This window comes from Quercus robur, chromosome 8, assembly GCF_932294415.1.
Source record: "Quercus robur chromosome 8, dhQueRobu3.1, whole genome shotgun sequence".
In the NCBI taxonomy this organism is placed as follows: domain Eukaryota; kingdom Viridiplantae; phylum Streptophyta; class Magnoliopsida; order Fagales; family Fagaceae; genus Quercus; species Quercus robur.
The window spans coordinates 50,360,320-50,383,554 of NC_065541.1; the positions used below are offsets into that span (position 1 = coordinate 50,360,320).

At 33.7% G+C, this 23,235-nt stretch overlaps 1 protein-coding gene and 1 pseudogene across 1 annotated transcript; both read right to left on the reverse strand.

Moving 5' to 3' along the window:
- Positions 1-10,019: 10,019 nt before the first annotated feature.
- On the reverse strand, positions 10,020-10,691 carry LOC126696434 (uncharacterized). The gene has a single exon (XM_050393180.1). The coding sequence runs from the start codon at positions 10,689-10,691 to the stop codon at positions 10,020-10,022; it is 672 nt and encodes a 223-aa protein (XP_050249137.1).
- Positions 10,692-17,551: 6,860 nt separating this feature from the next.
- Positions 17,552-22,051, reverse strand: LOC126696435 (GDSL esterase/lipase At4g26790-like; annotated as a pseudogene).
- Between the last annotated feature and the right edge of the window lie 1,184 nt (positions 22,052-23,235).

A 23,235-nucleotide genomic window follows, 5' to 3' on the forward strand; every position in this document is an offset into this window, starting at 1 on the left:
TCACCTTTGTCCCACATCGGTTAGAGAACCCTCCCACTCAAGGTTTATAAGCTTCTGGAGCAACCAAGAGTGTACCACTACTACACATGTGTAGTAGTGGTACACTCTTGGTTGCTCCAGAAGCTTATAAACCTTGAGTGGGAGGGTTCTCTAACCGATGTGGGACAAAGGTGAGCCTAGGTGTCAATCACTTCATGGCAAAAATCCCCCAACCACACTCGGAGACGAGGACAAAACCGTGAGGGACTGGCTCCCCAAAGCGGACAAAAGCCTTCTAATGTCCCCACAAGTACAAAAAATGAAAATAAAAAATGAATACAAACCTAACACAAACCAAACAAACTCTTAGTTTTTAGCTTTTCACCTTTTGTCTTAAAGCATTAACAGCTAGATTTGCAACCAAAAAAATAAAAAAGCCAGGAAGACGCGTATTAAAGTAATTCGATCCCAAAGTTCAAGAGATAAAGCAATTCAATCCCCAAGATTATCCCAAAAGTTCAAGAGTTCAAGAGATAAAGCAATTCAATCCCCAAGATTATCCCAAAGTTCAAGAGATAAAGCAATTGAATCCTAATCCTATTGAACCTTTTATTCAACCCAAAACATGTCCACGTTTAGAGCAATAGCCAGGAAGACTATAAGGCCTCCAACTCCTCTACCAAGCCCACTTCGCAAATCTATTAAGACTTGGAGTGATTCAAGTCTTGAATCAAGCCCACAACGAAGGCCCACTCTGAGTCCAATTCGTGGTTCTCCTGAGTCTCTAAACTTGAATAAAAAATTGGATTCTCTTGACTTTGAAAATAGTTACAGCAACAATAATTATTACAAAGAAGTTCATTCATAGTTTTAAGCACAAATTGACAAAAAGTCAAAGGGTAAACAAGTCAAAGGTATTCCAAATCCTCATTACAAAAGGAAAAGAAATTTTAGCAAATTTGAAAGAGGAGACTCATCTAGGCCTATAAGACAAAGACGCAATTTGAGATTCCCACAATACAAGAGAAGGCACGTACAATCATTTAGAGGATATCCATGGCAAAACCCAAGAAGAGCATATTGGAAAGGACACATGAATAAGCGTCGTTATATGTAATAGTTTCTGTTATGACATATGTAATTCACTTGTTAGGAATATATATCAATATTTTATGTAATTGGCTAATCCTTTGACAAAACGCACTTTACTTGTAATTGGGTAGATCTAGGATGTATTTAATACTTCAAGGAACAAGAGTTCAAGTCTAGTATTGAAGCCATGCAAATCTGTCCAAGAAACAAGGGAAGAAGTGCTGACTTTTAAAGCTCGATAGCCGCTCGACACCTCTCGACAGCTAGGCTATATGTCGAGCTCTTCAATTGATTGTTATTGCAATCTCGACACCTCTTGATAGCTAGGTGGATCAATCGAGAAATCTCCTGTCTCCTCAATAGCTCCTCGATAGCTGTATCTGTCGAGGTTTAAAGCTCAACACCACCTTGACACCTCTCAATCGATAGAAGTTACGAGAATTCAAATTTTCAGATCTGATTTTCGGCCCATGATGACATATATGTGTAGGGTTTCTTTTCTCACAACCCTAGACCTATATAAGGCTTATTTTAGAGGCTATCACATAAGAGACTACTAGGAGAACATATGCAAAAGGTGACCGATGCCTTATTCTCTCTGAAAGAAGCTACTGTGTCTTTGCGCCTTAGGGTTTTGTAACCAAGTGCTACTTGATCATCATTGTTGATGAAGTGAAGAGCTTTGCAGCTAAAAATCTTCTTCTAGTTGGTGATTAAGTCACATACTAGGATCCGCGCAATTGATTAGTCACGTACTGGGATTCGTGCATCAAAGGGTGGCATTCATATATTGAAGAGTTCAGAGGTTCTGAAGCGGTAGAAGGTTTCTGCTGTAAGTTCATCTATGAGGATTGTAGAGTCTAGGGACAAAGGTTTTGTACTAGATCTGAAACTTCACTTTACTATAGTGGATTGCTTTTCGGGAAGGTTTCCCCCCAGGTTTTTTACTGTAAAAACTAGTTTGTTTCATTGGTTTTCCTGAGTCATCATATCTTGTCTTATTTATTTTTCCGCTACATGATTATGACATGATATTGATGTTTGTTTGTTTTAACAAGTTTTATTCATAATAAATCTAATTAATAACTTGGGTTTAAAACTTGTAAATTCTATCAACCGGGGTCTAAATTTCCCAACAGTTTCATTATTTCCTTTTAAATAATGTGCTTATATGTAAGTCTATTTTATTTTACTTTTTAGTTTTATTTTCCAGTTTGGTGTGTTTGTATTTAACAAAGAAAATATAAGAATTTTTATTGCACTTAATTTGCTTATATAATAAAAAGTTTGGTGTGTTTATTAGTTTTATTTTGTTATTACGTTAAATACATTTTCAATATATTTCTTGGGTGGTATATTTACTTTACAATGACAATAAAAACCTCATTTTATTTATTTATTTATTTTTTGTTAATACAAGATAGAAATTATAAACTATCCTAATTTAAGTGTATATGTGTGTGAAACTGTCTCTTGGAAACTGGAACCCTGGCCCTTGTGCCCCACACCCCACATCCCACAAGCGCTTATACTTGTGGAGTGACCACCGTACCTAGGGTGCGCGGTGGTAAACCTCATCTGATTCTAATCGTATTGAAATTCTCAATGGCATTAATTTCCAATCATGGAAACATCATATAAAATATTTGTTGACACATGAGAGGACTTTATATACATTGTCAACAACAAAACCCATACCAATAGATAAAAATGACAATGAGGGAATTAAAGTTAAAGATAATTGGGAAGTGGATGACTCACTTGCTAAAGCTTCTATGCTACACTATATGAAAGACAATATAATACCTTTATTTGAAGATAAAGAAACAACAAAGGAATTGTTGGAAGCATTAGAAGCTAAATATGGACCATGGAACTTTTAGCCAAAGAATTAGCCGATGCAGATAATCTTGTGTCGGACAAAATGCTAGTAACAACCATTTTAATAGCCTTCCACCATCTTGGGATTATATAGTTACTACACTCACACATAGTGGTAAAGAAGTCACTATGATATCATTACCTGTTTTGTTAGTACTTGACGAAGAAAGAATGAAAAGAAGAAAGTCTGAAAATAAAAATCATAATTTGTTGATGACTCAAACAATTCCTAAATCTAAACCCCCTAAGTGACAATGGAAAAATACATCATTTCCATATAAGAAAAGAAAATTACAAAAACGATGGCCAAATAAGCAAAGAAACAAAGGAAGACCAAAAAATGCTTGTTATCATTGTGGAAGATTTGGTCGTATTAGGAAAAATTATCCTAATTATAATAATAATAATAATAACAAAAAAAATGGAACAAAGCAAATAATAATGACCATTTTTGAAGCAATGATAATTAAGCCATTATCAGACAATTGGTGGATCGACACAGCCGCAACTATATAGCAAGAAGTAAAGAATTGTTCATTGATCTGAAGGAAAAGAAGTTAGAAGAACAAAAAGTCTATATGGGAAATAATACTTATAGTGATGTATTAGGTGAAGGAAATTGTAGATTATCTATTAATGGTATTGTTGTAATTTTAAGTAATGTATTGTATGTACCAGATGTTCGTAGGAATCTCATTTCTGTTTCTATACCAGATAAAAAAGGTTATGAAATTAGGTTGAAGTCTAGTCGTGTGACAATTTGTAAGGGTAATATAAAACTCAAGGGAGTGAGAATTGATAATATGTATGTACTTGACAATAATATTTTTAATAAAGATTCAGTTTGCTATTATTCTATTGTGTCAGATTCTTCTTATTTATGGCATCTTTGATTACGACATATAAGTAAAAATAAAATAGAAAGAATGAGTAAAATTGGTATATTACCTAATTTAAACATTGAAATTTTTGATGTCTGTGAATCATGTATCAAAGGAAAGATGATAGCAAAACCTTTCACCAAACATTGGCAATCTTCAGAGTTATTAGAACTAATCCACTCAGATATTTGTGGACCTTTGAGAACCAAAACACACAAAGAAATAGAATACTTCATCACCTTTATTGATGATTATTCTCGATATGGATATGTATATCTACTCAAACACAAATATGAAGCACTCAAAATATTTAAAAATTATAAAACTGAAGTAGAAAAACAATTAGGACGGCCAATTAAAAGTATAAATAATGATAGAGGTGGTGAATATGAAGCCTTTGATGAGTTCTGTAAAGGGGAAGGAATTAGGCATATTTATACTATGCCTTATAAACCTCTACAAAATGGTATTGCTGAAAGACGCAATAGAACTCTAATGGAAATGTCAAGATCAATGATGGCATATTCACAACTCCCGCAGATTTTTTAGGGGGAAGGTTTGACAACTACCAATTATTTATTAAACAAAGTTAATATAAAATCCAAAGATCTTACATCTTATGAATATTGGACTGGTCACAAACTAGATTTATCAAACTTAAGAGTTTGGGGATGCAAAGCCCATGTACTAATACCAAATCCATTAAGAGATAAATTAAAAAGGAAGACGTGGGAGTGCAAATTTATTGGATATGTTCAAAACGGTAGTGGTTTTAGATTTTATAATCAAGAAAAGAGATTAATAGAAAGTAGAGATGCTATTTTCCTTGAAAGCACTAATCAAATTACACCACTTGAAGAAATAAGGTTACAAGAAGATCTTGATAATAAAACACAAGATCATTATAAGGATGTTGCTGAAAGTGGGAGCAAAATAATTTTAGATAAATTGGTACCGGATCAACAAACCTTTGATCCTAAGAACAGTGGGAGTAAAAGGATTAGACGGCTGCCAACTATTCTCAAAGACTATCATTTATATAATATAGAGGAAAATTTAAGTGAGGACCCAACTAATTACGGACAAGCAATGGCACACAATGATTCAAAACAATGGCAAGATGCTATGATAGATGAATTAGAATCCATCAAGAAAAATGATGTCTAAGAATTAACATCTTTACCAGATGGAAGAAAGGCCATTGGCTGTAAATGGGTTTTAAGAAAGAAATTTAAGGCTGACGGTAGTTTAGATAAATATAAAGCAAGATTGGTGGCTAAAGGTTTTAATCAACAATCTAGTGTAGATTTTGTTGATACTTATTCACTAGTAGCTAAATTTACTTCAAATAGAATAATTATGTATGTTGTAACAAGAATGGATTTAGAGTTGCGTCAATTGGATGTCAAGACAACTTTTCTTAATGGTGAATTAAAAGAAGATATATTCATGTTACAACCAGAGGGTTCTGAAATAAAAGGACATGAAGATAAAGTTTATAAATTAAAAAGATACCTGTATGGACTCAAACAATCTTCTAGACAATGGTATTTAAAGTTCCACCAAGCAATATTAGAGATTGGTTTTGAGATAAGTCCACTAGATCATTGTGTTTACATATGGAAATGCTACGATGAGTTAACAATATTATCATTATATGTTGATGATATATTATTAGCTGGAAATAACCCAAACATGATTTCAAAGACAAAATCTTTCCTATCATAAAGATTTGAAATGACAGATATGGGTCCTGCTACATATGTATTAGGAATTAAAATAACTAGAGATCGAAATACAAAATTCTTATATCTGGATCAAAAGAACTATTTGGAGAAAGTACTTAAGAAATTTAAAATGGCAGAATCAAAAGTTTTGAATACATCTGTAAGTAAAGGAACTATATTAAGTAAGAATATGTGCTCTAAGAATAAAAAAGACCAAGAATTTATGGAAAAAGTCCCATATGCCCAACCTATGGGCAATTTAAGGTATGCAATGACAGGTACAGGGCTAGACATTTGTCATGCAATAGGATTGGTAAGTAGATATCAATCTAATCTTGGAATGGCACATTGGCAGGCAATCAAAAGAATTTTTAGATATCTCCAAGGCACCAAAGGTATGAAATTATGTTTTGGAATTATTGATCTAGAAATAATAGGATATACAGATGCTAATTTTGTAGGAGATGTAGATGATAGAAAATCTTCTAGTAGTCATGTATTCCTATTTGGTGGAATAGCTGTCTCTTGGTTATGTAAGAAACAAGGTTGTGTTGCAAAACATACCATGGAGGCAGAATACATATCATGCAGCACAGCGGTAAGTGAAGCAGTCTAGATTAAGCGATTTGTCAATAGTTTAAAATTAAGTATACCAAGTGGACTAATTGATGTGTTTTGTGACAATAAATCTACTATCTCATTGATAAAAAGTGGAGCAAATAGCTCTAAAAGCAAACACATCGAAACAAATAATCACTATATTCAAGATATAGTGGAAAGGGGTGAAATACGAGTTCGATTTATCCCCTCAAGCGTGATGGTGGTTGATCCTATGACCAAAGGATTGAATTTAGATAAATTTAAAGTACATGTAGGAAATATGAGACTTGTGAATCCAAAAACCAAGATGATATACTACACGTATTTGCATAGATGGATGGACTGGGGACGCCTGGAGAACATGGCTATGCAGCTTCTACTTTAGGGACATAATTGGTCAATATCAAACATAATAGTATTGTATAAGAAATTAGTGTATGAATGTAAAGTCCACTAATGTGCATCATACATAATACAGCTTGTATAATAAAAAAAGGTCGCTAAAGTCGTATGAGAAAACCTTCACGATACTGGCTTAGAGGAAGTATCAAACGATTTAGTGCAGGTCAACACATGTTTAACATATGTGGCTGAAGGACATCGACTGGTGGCGCGGGTGTGGACTAAGAATCCCGATTGCATGTGGTAACAAGTGTTCCACATGTTCAATGCCATTTATTTGAAATAATAGTGAATGATAAGATATCCGGAGTATACTACAGGAGTGATATATAATGAAGGGTGCAGTTAGTGGTACATGGCAAGATGTGTACACAATTTTTGCCAAAGTCAGACATTGACATCGATCTATGAAAGACAGAGATGAGAATCAACATAGGGCAATGCCACGGTGACATTACAGTATATGTTGATTGTAGCTAACACCATTTATTATGGTGTGATCAAGTGGGAGATGTTAGCATATAATAGTGATAGGTGATCACACCATAATATGGTGCACCCTCACTTATATAATAACACCCACTTGGTGAATGGTGTTGCTTCACCAACCAACAGCAGAGAATCAATTAAGCGTTAAAGTTAGTTATTTATAGAAGTGGTGTGTCTTTTAGATAAGATGCATCTCTTGGAAAATAGACATATCTTTTTCCAAGAGACATGAGGAGTTTATAAATACTGGGACTCCTCATTCATTGTTACATTACATAATTTTATTCTCTTTGTCTGTGTTGGTGATGCCCAGTCTAACGACATCACCATACATAATAAGGACCTAACAAATTTGACCCCACTATCACAACTCACCACCACACCAAACCAACCCACCACCATAATCCGCCATACCATAGACCAAAACCCACCACTGCATGATCCACAAAACCCACAACCCACAACGTAAGTGAGAGGAATGAGATACAAAGGGAATGAATAAAGAAAGGGAGTGACTCAAAGAAGGAAGCGATAGAGAGAGTGAATCAAAGAGAGGAAAAACTGGATAAACTAAAAGAGAGAGAATGGGGTGTCAAAGAGAGAAGAGAGAAGAAAGAGAGTCAAAGAGTTGAGATGGACACAGGTGAGAGAGAAGATGGATTCAGAAAAGAGAGAAAGTGAATAAAATAATAATTTTTAAGTTTAACACCAAGTTATAGTAAGTTGTAAAATTAACAATTTACTATAGCAAAGTGTCCAAATATTTTAGCAATACACACTTAAATAAAGTTGGTTTTGGGTGTGTGGTTCTAAATTGACAAATTGGGGGGTTTTACACCCCAATGCTAATGCTCTTTATATATATATATATATATATATATAGATAGATAAATGCAGTTATAAGAATGATGATATCATGATAGAAATGAAGATTGTCTTTTAATTTGTAAGCTACATAGGCACTCGGTGGGTCTTGAACCCAATTGAGCTACAACCCACTAAAAATATTTTAGGCAAGATGATCCATAAGGCACTACTAACTCTTACTCTTTGAGCAAAGGTAAATGCAATAGATAAAGGGCACACCTTTGTTCAAGTGCAAACTCTTCACCCCAATTGTAAAATCAGGCTGTTGAGTGAGAGACTACACACGGATATACTAATTGACAGTTTTTAGACCCCTTAAACAATTGATTAAACCTAGGTAATTAGCCAAGTTGTTACTTAGTCCAATTAAACAAGTCTAGGTTATCACAATAATAAAGATCAAATCATGCAAAGCAGCGGAAAATAAATAACACACGATATGATCACCCAGGAAACCAAACCGGTAAAAACCTGGGGAGGATTTGACCTAGCTATCCTCAAGGTAAACTTGAATCCACTATCTTGAAAGAATCGAAGTTCATACAAAAGGACTTACAAGCACCCCCGCTCGACTTCCTAATGCTACCAACCAGTAGAACTTACTGACACGACCACGTGCAAGCTCCGAATCCACGGACTCATTCTTTCTTGGATCCCCACCAGCTACAAGCACCCCTGCTTGTGTATTCTTTAAGCTTTTATGGCAGCAACTGTTTTGATCATCAAGGTGTAGAGAATATCTCCTCCTTGAAAACCCTAAGTTTGTGTAAAGGAAAGCTCCTCTAGATCTCACAAGAGATTTACACAAACCGCAATATGAGCAACCTTTAGAGAGCCTTTGGGTACAAAACCCTAAAAATAAAAAGAGGCACTCTAATCTCTCTAAAAACAACTTCAAAAAACGTTCTAGGGTTTCCCTTATATATAGGAGAGTTTTACTTGAACCCTAATACGTTTAAGTAGAGTTTGGACTGAACTGGAACTCTACAGAAAAATAAATCTGCACGTGGTTCGATCGATCGAGTCTAATTTTCGATCGATCAAGCCTTGCAGATTTAGTCCAATAAATTCTGCAATCACTCAATTCCAATTTCACAAATAAACATACTTTGAGCAAGCCTAAACCTAGACTCTATGTTTTGATCATGGTTTGCCAACATAATACAAATTGAAGTTCTAATACATTAGTTCCTAATTTCTTAGAACCTAACACTAATAATAATCTACATCAGGTGTGGATGCATCAAATTACAGAGTGATGACTAGTGACTACAAATCAAAGAAATTAAACTCTAGTTAAAGATTAAGAGCAATGTGTACAAAGGTTTTGAATCACAGAACAATATTAAGGTAATTTTAACTCAAAGTTTAAATGCATCATTGCTCCATACACCATAAATAGAAAGTTATGCCAGACTGACCCTCCTCTCTCTCCTTTCAAATATAAACATAATACCTTTTGAGCTTCCAATTTATCTCTAACTGGAAGCACAAAGACATGACTAACTATATCTTATTGCACACTACACTAAACAAAGATGTAATATGGCCTACATTCATTAGAAATTTAAAATGAGATGTGAGGAAACTTTGTTACCCGAAAAAAACTCTAGAAAATCACTGTTCCTTCATATCCTTCAAATTATCAACCTCAGTGTGCAAAGTGACCATAATTTTCTTCCTCCTAAAGGCACAGCAAACACTAGTAACTCCAGCTTATGTTGAAGAGAAGTATATATCAATCTACCCCAAACAAGAGGTGCCATTCTGGTTCAACTACAATATATTCATTCAATCAAACCAGAATTCTTAACATTCAAAAAAACATTTGGACCCAGCTTATGGGGCAAGGTCCCTTCTAGGGATTTGAGTACCTTTCAGGCCAACTCATAAAAAATAGCTGATATCCCCAAACCATTCTTTAGAGCATGCTTTGGCTTTGAATATGATCTTGGAAAATGATATTCCTCCAACTCCCATAAATCTTTTGGTCTCAAATCTTCCTTATGGAATCCATGTATGCTCCTGAAATAGCCATTCTTTGTCTGGTGAGAAAAGAATTCTCACTATCACTAACGGAAGACACCGTAGTCGTAGGTGATCACATTGTGGCAACTACAACAAAATTCTCTCCATTTCCTACATCTATTTCATACAGCTCATGAAAAACTTCACAAAATTCATATATCAATTTCTCGTAGAATGATCTATTTGGAGAAATGACATTTATAGCGTGAATGCCAAAATCACATAGGACCGACTTTGCAGCCAAAAGAACTTGCTTTCTAATAAATTCCAATGGTGGAGCACTTGTACCATTTGTAGCATCACTAGAATCCAAATCAACCTTAATGGCATCAAATTTGATATTTTCATCACTGCCATCATTCAAGTAACTACCATTCTCTCCCTCATGAACACCATTTGAATGATATATAAATTTCTCTATAACATCTATTGCATCGCCAACAATTACCCAAATAGACTCATTACCTAACAAACCAAAATAACTCCTTGCAACCCGCAAAACCTCCTTGTCAGCCTCGATGCCAACAACCTCAAAACCCAATTGGGCTCTTAAAAAACCAAGCAAAGCCCCTCCTCCAACACCAATACACAAAGCTTTCAGCTTAAACCCACCTAGAATCCGTTCTTCAATACAACAACCGACCAACGAAAGACTTGCCATCATTGGCACCAAGTAAGGATGCACCAAAACCTGAATATCAGGCCTGAACCGTATCACTATAGAGACAATTGCTTCAACATCCATTGACTTTACTCTTCCTTTTTCTCCTTATCCCTGCCAAACCAAGAATGGTGCTTCGTTTGTTTGAGAACCGGTCAGTTGTGAAAGGTTTAACGCTACTCTTCTTCTTTCTTGAAATTGATTAAATAATACCTTAAATATAGATTTTTTGTCAAGAAATATCCATTGATAGTACTCAGCCTTTACTTTAATCTTTGGACCTTTCAACCAATTGAGATGACATATTTTTTTTTCCTTTCAGAACTTTATATTGATGTGATGTATATGGTTGATGTAGCATCTTCCTTTTTTTTTTTTTTTTTTTTTTTTTTTTTTTTAATTTTATATTTTTTTATAGATATTATCAGATCAAGATACAAATCGATTTTTGGTATAGGTGAGGATTGAACCCTAGATCTTTTATTCAACCATCAGAGATTTTACAAATTAAACTAACTGAAACCTACAACATATTTTCTTGTTTGATTACTATTATCATTATGTTTTTAAAAATAGATAAGATTAGAAATATTTATTTCTTTTCCTAACATAAAATTGCTTTTTTTTTAAAGATTAAAGTACACTTATTAATTTTGGTTTGTTTTTGTTTTTACCCTTTATGTTTAATTCATTTTCATAGGGGTCCTTTTTGTTGCAAAATTTCCATTGCGGCCCTTTACGTTTGATTATGTTTTCTATTTGGCTTTTTATGTTTCAAATATTTTATTTTTATGTAGGGCCAAATAGAAAACTGAATCAAACGCATGAAGAATTGGATGAAAACAAAATCAAACATGAAAGTCCAAAATAAAAAATTTAAAACCTAAAAGGTTAAAATGAAAACAAGTCCAAACTTTAAGGGCCAAAAATATACTTTAGTTTTTATTTTATTTTTTCGTTTTGAGAGATAAAGATATTATTATTATTATTATCTATATATACTACAAAACTGAAACCTTTAACTTTTTGTTGACCTCTTTCCATTCACACCACATATTCTAATAGCTATTTGTGCATTTTTACCTAAAGGAGTAGAGAAGTTTTAAAGGGTTATTAAAATTGAAAACAATTTTAAAATTTGGAGTTTTTAGGAGAAAAAACTTACTATTTTCTATTCATACTTTATAAATTTGAAATTTTAAAACACTATTCAATCTAATATGTGAAACAATCAAAATAATAAATAGCTAATAATATTAAAGCTTTATTCCTAATAGCAGTTATAAGTTGTAACTATTAGGGAAAAAAAAAAGACCAAAAAACAAAAATCCTTAACTTTCTTTGTTTTTTTATTTTATTTTATAATTCAATTGATATTTTTAGGAGGGAGAATTTGAGCTCTAGATGTCTCAACTAAAAATACCAAGAGATTTATTTTCCCTTATTGAGAATCAAAAATACCAAGAAGAATCTAACTTTGGCCCCAATACTTCAAATTATAGCCCGATGTCTATGATAATAAGGCCGAGCTTGAATTTACAAGTCTGGACTAATATATGGTATGGTTAAAGAAAATGTCTCACACTTGATGCTTACATGATGTAAGGTTGAATTTAATCAACCATCTTATTGGCTTTATTCCGTGCCAAATTTGCTTGTATTTCAGCATTTAGTAACCCTGTATTTAGGCGGGTTTTGTTGTAAGGGTTGATAGATTTTAGACCCCTAAAACAATTGATTAAACCTAGGTAATTAGCCAAGTTATTACTTAGTCCAATTAAACAAGTCTAGGTTATCACAATATAAAAGATCAAATCATGCAAAGCAGCGGAAAATAAATAACACAAGATATGATCACCCAGGAAACCAAACCGGTAAAAACCTGGGGAGGATTTGACCTATCTATCCTCAAGGTAAACTTGAATCCACTATCTTGAAAGAATCGAAGTTCATACAATAAGACTTACAAGCCCCCACGCTCGACTTCTTATTGCTACCAACCAGTAGAACTTACTGAAACGACCACGTGCAAGCTCCGAATCCACGAACTCCTTCTTTCTTGGATTCCCACCAGCTACAAGCACACCCGCTTGTGTATTCATTAAACTTTAATGGCAGCAACTGAATTGATCATCAAGGTGTAGAAAATATTTCCTCCTTGAAAACCCTAAGTTTGTGTAAAGGAAAGCTCCTCTAGATCTCACAAGAGATTTACACAAACCGCAAATATGAGCAACACTAAAACGTGGCTAGGGTTTGCCTTTTATACTTAGGACAAATAAGAAACCCAAAAAACGTTTTAAAACAAATAGGGCTGAGTTGGATGAATCTGCAGAAAAGCATTTTGCCCGAGCTTTGATCGGTCGAGCCTAAGCTTCGATCGATCGAGCCAGGCCGAAAGCCACAGTGCTTCCTGCTTTAACTCGATTCCAACTTTATATTGACACACAACTTTGAGCTAGCTTTAAACACTTCTAAACACATTATTTTGATCATGGTTTGCCAACAAAACACATTAGAGTTCTAAATACATAAAATCCTAAACTTTAGAACCTAACAAGGGTAGTGAGTGAGATAGAGTGTTGATTGCTCAAGAGTATGCAAGAAAACAGAGAATCGCGGCTTTATCTCGCGGGTGACTCGCGGCTGCAAGCCGCTAGATGCAGCACACATGCCAAGCATGCCAGAAGGTGAACAGTCATGCTAGCTGGAGCACTACAGGACAAAACAGGACAACTGGCCATACGGTTATCTCGCGACTAGATCTCGCGACTAAGTCAAGTCGCGAGGCCAAGCCGCGAGCCACCCCTGTTTTGAAAAACCTGACGTTTCACATTCTCCTCTCACCTCAGTATAAATACCCCTTATACCCACAAATGAAAAAGAGCTTCCAGAGAGAATTTTGAGAGAGAAACCCTAGAGTAAAACAAGATTGATTCACCTACAATCTATACATTCGAGCCTCTTCAAATTCTTCAACTCTCTTTCTCTCCATTGTCAAACCCTTGAGAGGCATTTTACCAAAACCTTGTTCTCACCATATTCATTACTGTGAGAGGGTTGTTTGGTGTTCTGGGAAGCAGTTAGGAAGGAACCAATCCACATTGGTTGATGCTATGGTCTAGTAGCGGAATCCGAGAAGCTAGAAAAGAAAAAGGTTCGGCGCAACCTCGTTGGAGCAAGAAGCTTGGAGGGCTTAGGTGCACTAGGTAGATTAGGCTTGGAGGGTCTATTGCTGTCCATGTATCCCAACTACATTTCCTAGTGGATTGTTTACCGCTTGGAGGGCGGTGGAGAGGTTTTACGCCGAGGGCTTCGGTTTCCTCTTCGACATCGCGTGTTGTCTTTGTGTTTGCATCTTCCTTCCCTTTTATATTTGCCTTTTATTATCTGCTGTGGGTTGTGATTTTAATTTGGCTTAGATTATTTTTCCAATTCTATATTATAGCTTTTGTTCATTTTCCGCACACTAGTTGTTTGACATAAAGCTTGAATTGGTTAATTTGTAAATTGGGGGTCTAAACGTTCAAGGGTGTTTTTACACTATTTGAACATTCACATGATAATTTTCTGTCCAACTTGCAGCTCAAAGTGTTAGTTAAACTAGTGGAAGAATGAATGATGAATCACTGTTTTTCACAAAAAGAAGTCAATCCACCAACCCAATGAATTAGGCATTCATGGGTAGTAAAAAAAAGAAGTTAAAGGTGACTGTAATAACCACCGGGTCTTGTAGCCTGGTGGTACCTGGTACCATATGTATCTATGAGCTCAGGGGTTCTATCCCCCATAATTACCTAGCAAAAATAAAAAATAAAAATAAAAGGCAACTGCAATAGAAAAAGGGGAAAACGTCGAAATAGGTGTAGGGGCATAAAGGGGGATATCAGACTGAATTAATCAATCGCAATCATTAGCTTTATGCAAGATTGCTTAATTGGTGACTTCCAAAAAAGTGAGAGCCTATAAACACCATAAAAAAAAATGATAAAATTTTTCACAATTGCAGCAGATTATTAGTAGTAGGTAAAAAAATGACATCTATAATAGGCTTAGAAAAAACTAAAAAAAATTACTTAGTTTAATTGTTGTGAACAATATTGTGAAAATTTTTGTGTATGTATGTAGTGTTGCTTTTCCATTAAATATATTTTTGGAGTTAAGATGGGACATATTTTCTATAGAATGTCATTCATTGTGTGTATGTTTCTCTCTGCTATCCACATACGTAGGCATTTGTAACATGTTTATCTTATGGTTATTTTGGGTTGTGTCTGTTACACCATGGAGACATTGATAATGACCCTAATCACAATCAAATTCCACACCTTGCTAACCAAAACTGAACATATAAAAATATAATTTCAATCCCCATTACACCACAAACAAACTCAAACAAATAATCAATGACTAAATCACATTTTCTTTTAGTTGAATAAAAAGGGTATGGGGAGACTACTAAGTGGAAACTACCTTGTATGTCATCATATGCACTCCTTTATTTGCTAAATGATGAATGATTGAGAGACTATAAGTAAGGGGGTCACAAGCGCTTTCATCTGGGTTAAGTCATATCATGACTCCCTATCGAGAAAACTTTAGTAATTTATAATAGGAGAAAGAAATACTTTTAGATTTTATCCCATATCAAGTGTAACTATTAAATCACCACTTTGAATGGTCTGAATATAATTTTAAAAAATAATAGTAAGTAGAGATGGGAGAATTCGGATTTATATTTTTATTCACTTAATAATTTAGCAATACCAATGAGCTACAAAGCTCTTGCTATCCTAACATCATTTATTACAAATTAAGTATAATAATGATAGCAACAATATAAATCTATGTACCCTAGCATTATCCCATGAATAAAGACAACAAACCATGTTCCGAAAACCTGGAATCAAAGAATATTTTTTCTATCCCACTTGCCCCACCCTCCCTTAAAAGTTACCATAACTTTTGAGTGGAGTTGTGGTGTGCCTTTGTATTAGAACCCCTGCACAGTAACAAGAAAGGACCTAATTTTGGGTGTATTTTAAGTTTAGTTTCCTGATAGAGGCATGATAGCCAAACAACATAGCTTCTGCACATGCACTATATGTGCGGTCGAGGAGCAGAATCACTAACCTTCTAGCCAGTAGCCACCAAAATTTAATACATTGTTGGGCAGAGTAACAGCTCACTACACATACAATTCATTGCAAACACGAAAAAATGACCAAACATAAATTTGTAGATTATTGAGTAACATTTTAATTAAGAGGAATGAAACAACGATTTTCACTATATATAAATGGCCAGTTTGAACCTCATTAAGGACATTGACAATCCTCAAAAAATTAAAGGCATTCATAGAAAGAGATGAAGTATAGAGGAGAGAGAGATTGAAAGTCTTCTACAGTAAGAAGTTCTAGGTAAGCTTCGGAGGAACCAACTCTCTTAGCTAGGGCTGGACTTGTCTAGAAGGAAGCTGCCCAAAGTAGTCCAAAAGGCAGAGAACTAGGAATGGAAGGAAGTACCCCTCTTCAAGAAATTAGAGTAAGCTCTAAAATAGACCATTCACATCAAGTATAGTTCTTAAGCTTTCTTTTCCAAGCAAAAGCATCACACATATATAGGTAGACTTACATGGAGCCAATCCCCACAGAAGTCCACAACACACAACATGATAATAAGAGAATGACGCTACCCAGCTAGCCATTTCTTCCCATCGTACTTGAAAATTTTTATGCATTATATATGTGCTTGCTAATATCTTCCTTGAGCATAAAAATTCCCCAAGCCAATATCTATGGTTTGCAAATTTATTGCTCAACTAAGATTAGGAGAGTGCGCGCACAAAAAAAAAAAAAAAAAAAAAAAAAAATCATGGCAATGAGTTGGATGTAAATCAGGTATCGACACTATATTCTTTTTTTTTTTTTTTTTTTTTTTTCTTTTTTGTCTAATAAACAGACTAATCCACTTTATTATTGTGTAAGTGCTAACATGGTGAATGATACCTTTGATGTACATTTAATTTATCATTCATATAATTCTTTATCATTCATATAAAACAAACAGTAGGAAGGTTATTGAAATAAAGTTATAACTCTGGGGGGTCAATCATGCGTGTTTCAATAATTTAAAAGGTAAGTATAATTAGGGTGATAGTTTAGGGTAGAAAAGTATAATTTCCACTTGAAAATATTGAGTAGAGGCTGTAAGAAGAAAATGTAATTTTTTTTTTTTTTATAAAGAAAATGTAAAATTGATTAGTGATATATTGCTTAAATTACATGTGTAATTTAAACCAAACTTTGAGAACATGTGTAAATAATTATATTATTCCACCCTTGCCAAAAAAATATTTCCTCCTTGGCTTGAACTTTTTTTTTTTTAATACAAAATCCCTTGGCTTCAACTTTTTGCTAAATAACCATATTTTTTTTCTTGATAGCTTGGTTTAAATTAGAATTGTAGATTTTTATTCCCACTCTAATATATACTCTCACTGTCATTAATAGACTTAGCTTAGGTCCAATGCATTGAATCTACTAAAATGATGAGATGTGACAAAAAATGCACACGTGTTACCATCATAATGGGTCTAATGCAATTGGACATCAGATTCAATCTTTCCTCATTAATTTAGGCTCAAACATTTCAGTGGATAAATACACAAAAAAACAAATTCAGGTCTAGCAAGATCAATAAATAAATAAATAAAATCACGTCAAGATTCCAGTTGCCATTGGATTTGGACCTCTATCATTGAATTACAATAGAGCCATTGTTGTTATATTACAGAATAAGGACAAAATCTAAAACCAAACAAATAGATAAAGAAATCCATCATTATAAATAAATAAATATTTTAATTGAGATATTATGGTAATCAACCACAACAAAAATCAGAGATTTTTTATTTATTTATTGTTATTTTTGGATGAAAGCAATCAACGAAAGTATGCTAGAAGCTTATCAAGAAAACTATTGACGATTATGTGATTTGTTTTCTCTGTAGGGTGGAAGGCATCCCAAAAGACATACTTATTCGCATCCGAACAAGTAAACGGACTGAGCTTATTGCAGAGGTAACTCAATTCGAATTTGCCTGTAGAACAGCATCCCTTTCGTACAATGTCAAATCCTGCCAATCCACAACGAATTTCATATTTGTTATAACTGAAGAACTTACGAGTAGAGGAAAAATAAAATAAAAACAAAACTTGACATGTATTGTTTATTTCAAATTGGGGAGAAAATGGGCAAATGCCCCATTTCCAAAAAAAAAAAAAAAAAAAAAAATCCAGCATTTTGCCGCCTTTCCTAAACTAATTAAGGAAATGTCCATCTTTTGAAACTCGATTTTCCCAAAATCGAGTAATAAAAAATAAAAAAATAAAAAATAAAAAAATTCCAGAGCTCTATAGTGGCGTTTTAAGGAGCCTATAGTGATGTTTTAAGGACCTATAGTGGTGTTTTGTAACTCGAGCTCCATGAAGTCGAGTTACATGCATTTTTTTTCTTTTTTTTACCTATAACTCGAGTTCAAGGAGTTCGAGTTACAAAATGTCACTATAGGTCCTTAAAACATCACTATAGGTTTCTTAAAAACGCCATTATAGGGCTTAAATCAATTTTGAGAAAATCGAGTTTCAAAAGAGGGGCATTTCCCTAATTAGTTTGGGAAATGGGGCAAACTGCTGGATTGTTTTTTTAAAAAGGGCAAAGGCCAATTTTTTCCTTCAAATTGGATTAGTATAGCAAGTAGAGCCGGCTCTAATTTTGGGGCATAGAACATTCGCATTAGTTTGTGCAAAATATTACACATCAAATTATCTATTTTATACTATATTTCATTAAAACATCATTTTTTTTAATTATTTTTTTTCTTTACAGACAATAGTCAATATTCACGCTCTTCCTTCATCATCGAAACACATAAAGAAAGAATAAACAACTTCTTTTATCTCTAGTTACATATGGTTTTATTTATGACTAGTAATAAGTGACTAACTACTTCAGGGGAGGAAAAGAGTAACAATGACGGTAGAGATGTGGACTTATGTCCATCACCTATGGTAAAGGTCCATTCTCCCTTGTAGTGTCAAGCTGCAAATCTCTCTCAATGGTCAATACAGAGAAGTTATGGACTCCACTCTACTCTCACACGAATCCATTCTGCATTATTCATGAGAGTAATGCTAGAGATACATGATTTGGTATAATTTTGTGTCATAACTCGCCACATGGTGAGTCTCTACTTTCACAAGAACTAGGTCCGTGTAGAGTCCTCAACTGCAGCTCCTCTTTCATGTGAGAGGGAGAAGAGTTCATTGGATGGCTATATTTATATTTCCCTAACCTATATATTTATTTTCTTTCAATTCTTAATATATATATATATATATATATATATATCATACTTTTTTTAATTGTTTTAAGAAAAAATATCATATTTCATTTCATTGTATTCCAATCCTTATAATCTACCAATCTCATTCCAAATTTTTTTTTTTAATATAAATATCAAAACATGATATAAGTCATGAGCTAGGATATGGGTTTTCCTTGGTCTCTTTTAAGTCCTAACCCAATGAAATATAATCGTTGATTTGGACCGTATTTTTAAATTTTTTATTAAAAAAAATCTAACAAGCAATATTTGTGTGTCCCTTTCACTCATCCTCAACCAAATAATAGGAAAGATATTAGATATAGAACAAAGATTAGCTCTAATAAACCAATAAAGAAGAATATTTTTTTCAACTTATTACATACGTGATTATTTATAAGATTTTTTATGTGAATTATTTAAACAAGTCAAATAACTAATTAAAAAAATATTACGTTTTATATTTAGAGAAAATATAAGTATTTATTTTTTTTAGAATCCAAAGTCATTTAATTTAATATACTTAAAAGGAAATTTGTTACCTACTTATTAAAAAAAAGGGAGGAATATCATTGTTAATCACAATCATAAGTAGGTAATACCAAATTAATTCAGCTAAAAAAAAAATAGTAAAACCAAATTACAGTAAGTATAAGGAGTATGAACTTACCATATAAAGAAGGTTTCTTGATAATTTGATCGAGAATCTTGTATACATCTGCAGACAGTAATCTGAGCCCTAGAAGCTCCTTATTCAGCCTTGTCACCAAACCATTTAACTTCCCATTAAATTCTAGTGCCACATTGTTAAATTTCTCCACGCATTTGTTTTGACCCAAAATATTTATGGTTCTCTCCAGTGGCAAACACCCCATTGGAGGAAGTCCAGAGAGTGATATTTTCCGAACTCCAAGACTATACAGTTCTCTGATGAAATTTGTAGCAAGTCCAATGAGAAAATCCTCATACTGTTGGACTGTGAATTGAGATTGCCGTTTAGGGGATAAGTAATAGTTCTCTAGGAAGTCGTTTGTTCCTAGGCTCATCAAATATAAGGCCTCACTCAAAATCTCATTTGCCTTGTCTTTACCAACATAGGCTCTCAACTTGTTTTGGTACTCCTTGTAGTACTCCAATTCTTTCCACATTGGCATCACTTTCTGCAAATTAAGGAAGCACAAGTTAAAAATTGGTATAACTTTCTCATGCACACGCATTGACAAATTAGAATAACAAAAAGTATGTATTAATTACTCATAAGAAAAGTATGAATCAATTAATCTTTTATAAGTGTTAGGTTCTGAAGTTTAGGACTTTATGTATTTAGAACTCTAATTTGTATTGTTGGCAAACCATGATCAAAACAATGTGTTTAGAAGTGTTTAAAGCTAGCTCAAAGTTGTATGTCAATGTAAAGTTGGAATCGAGTGTAAAGCAGAAAGCACTATGGCTTTCAGCCTGGCTTGATCGATAGAAGCTTAGGCTCGACCAATCGAAGCTCGGGCAGATCGCTTTTCTGCAGAATTTTCCAACTCAGCCCTAGTTGTTTTAAAACGTTTTTAGGGTTTCTTATTTGTCCTAAGTATAAAAGGCAAACCCTAGCCACGTTTTAGTGTTGCTCATATTGCGGTTTGTGTAAATCTCTTGTGAGATCTAGATGAGTTTTCCTTTACACAAACTTAGGGTTTTCAAGGAGGAGATATTCTCTACACCTTGATGATCAAAACAGTTGTTGCCATTAAAGCTTAAAGAATACACAAGCGAGGGTGCTTGTAGCTGGTGGGAATCCAAGAAAGAAGGAGTCCGTGGATTCGGAGCTTGCACGTGGTCGTGTTAGTAAGTTCTACTGGTTGGTAGCACTAGAAAGTCAAGCGGGGGTGCTTGTAAGTCCTTTTGTATGAACTTTGATTTTTTCAAGATAGTGGATTCAAGTTTACCTTGAGGATAGCTAGGTCAAATCCTCCCCAGGTTTTTACCGGTTTGGTTTCCTGGGTGATCATATCGTGTGTTATTTATTTTCCGCTGCTTTGCATGATTTGATCTTTATAATTGTGATAACCTAGACTTGTTTAATTGGACTAAGTAACAACTTGGCTAATTACCTAGGTTTAATCAAGTGTTTAAGGGGTCTAAAAACTGTCAATAAGGTAATAAAAACAAAAAAACAAAAAATTGGAAAAAGTTTAGCTCCAAATCAGTTTGAGCTATCTTCTTTCAACACATTATATAACGATTGAAGAAACCATTAATATGTAGTTTTAGTCGCAAAAATTTTAAATGAATTATGTAACTCATTTAAATAATACACATGGTTTGCCATATAAATTGCAACCTAATGAATTGGAGAAGATAATTCTCAACTAGTTAGAACCTAAATTTGTAGAATTAAAAAAAAAAAAAGCATTAATTAATAATAGAGGAGGGACCAACAGAGAATGTCACAAAGTGGATAACTTGATAGTTACAATGGAGAGGGGATTCCTTTAGAAACTCCAAGGGTCCGTTTGGATGGGGAGGGAGAGGAATAGAATAGGAGTAGCTGAAAATAGACTAATTTTGGGCCAATTCGACTCTACTTTACTCTACTCCCCCTCACTTCTTCTCAATCCAAACAGACTATAAGAGTTGCCAATTGAGCTAAAAAGCTCTTCGCATGGTTATTTATTTATTTTATGCATAGGTTGATAGATATGGTTTGGTTTGATACTTACTAATACATCAGAAGTTGCATTGTCATAGCCTGTCCCAGCAGAAGCAAAGCAAACTCCAGTGGCAAAATCTGATATATTATACGCAGGATCTAAGTAAGCGGGTACTGTTGGTTTGAGCCCAAAAGCCTCAGAAATGAAGTCTAAAGGAATGCGACCATTAGAGAACCGTCCTGTGGGGCGACCACCAGCAAAATCACGTCCATAAGGCCTTGTTGTTTCCTGCATCCACGGTTGAGTCCCCAAAAACTATGATGGCTGGAACTTTGCTTTCGGTTATAGAGACTAGTATTAGATGCTCAGCTACTACCAAGAGCCATGGAGTAGTGTATGTGTATGCCATAATTGCTTTGTGTCTTGGTAGCCTGCAAATGATTTAATATAAAAAATTAATCAATCTTTCCAACAATTTCAGGCAGTAAATGTTTAGAGTTTTAAACGAAGGGATAATTAATGTAGAAGTGGCAATAATTACAGCAGAGTAAAATGGAAAAAAGAAACAATAGTGAGAACTCTCGATATAAACATCATGATAGATTGTTATACGAGAATTATCGGTCCAACTCTAAGTACTTTATTTTATAAAAAAATTGGTTTCATACCAATTTATAGTTATCTTCTTTTAACTCACTATATGACAATTGAAAAGACCATACATATATGTAGTTTTAGTCACATAACCTTTGTAATGAGTCATGTGACTTGTTTAAATAATACACATGTATAGATAATAGTCATATAACCACATAATAGTTGGAAAGATAATTTCAAACCTATTTAAAGCCAAACTTTGTTATTTTACTTTATGTTTTGTCACTCAAAATGTGTTACCCATTTTTTTACTTTAAAAAAAAAAAAAAAAAAAAAAGGATAAATGTATGACATACAATACTTGATAAAGCATAAAATGGAAACACTAAGTGTTTTACTTTATTTTTTTTATCACCTAAACCTTGTCACATATCCATTTTAATCTTTTCCTTTATAAAGTAACCCAATGGTGGAGCTAGGAATTTATCTTTGGGGGGGTCATACATAAAACTAGACAACTAATTTTTTGTGTGTGTATGAAATCTAGAATAGTAATATACATTTCAAGAATGTGTCAATAGTCCTAAACTTACTAATGAACCTAGATTTATCAAAATAAATTATCACCCATTAAATAAAATGATTGAGATTAAAAAAATACTAATAATTTAAAGATTGCTAAATAAAAGACAAACAATCAATCAAATTTCGACCCATAAATTGATTCCAATAAAAAACAACTAAATACATGTTATATTATTTCATCAATAAATTAAATGTTATATGTATATTTTAATCAAGTACATTTATAATGCCATATGATATATATATATATATATATATATATATATATATATATATATATATATATATATATAATTATAATAACAAATAATATATTATAAGGAAAATTAAAAGAAAAAAAATGAAAAGAAAAGTGCATTACCTGGTAATTGGGAAAGTGGGTAACAGAGGGGGTCAGGGGCACAACTACACAGGGGCC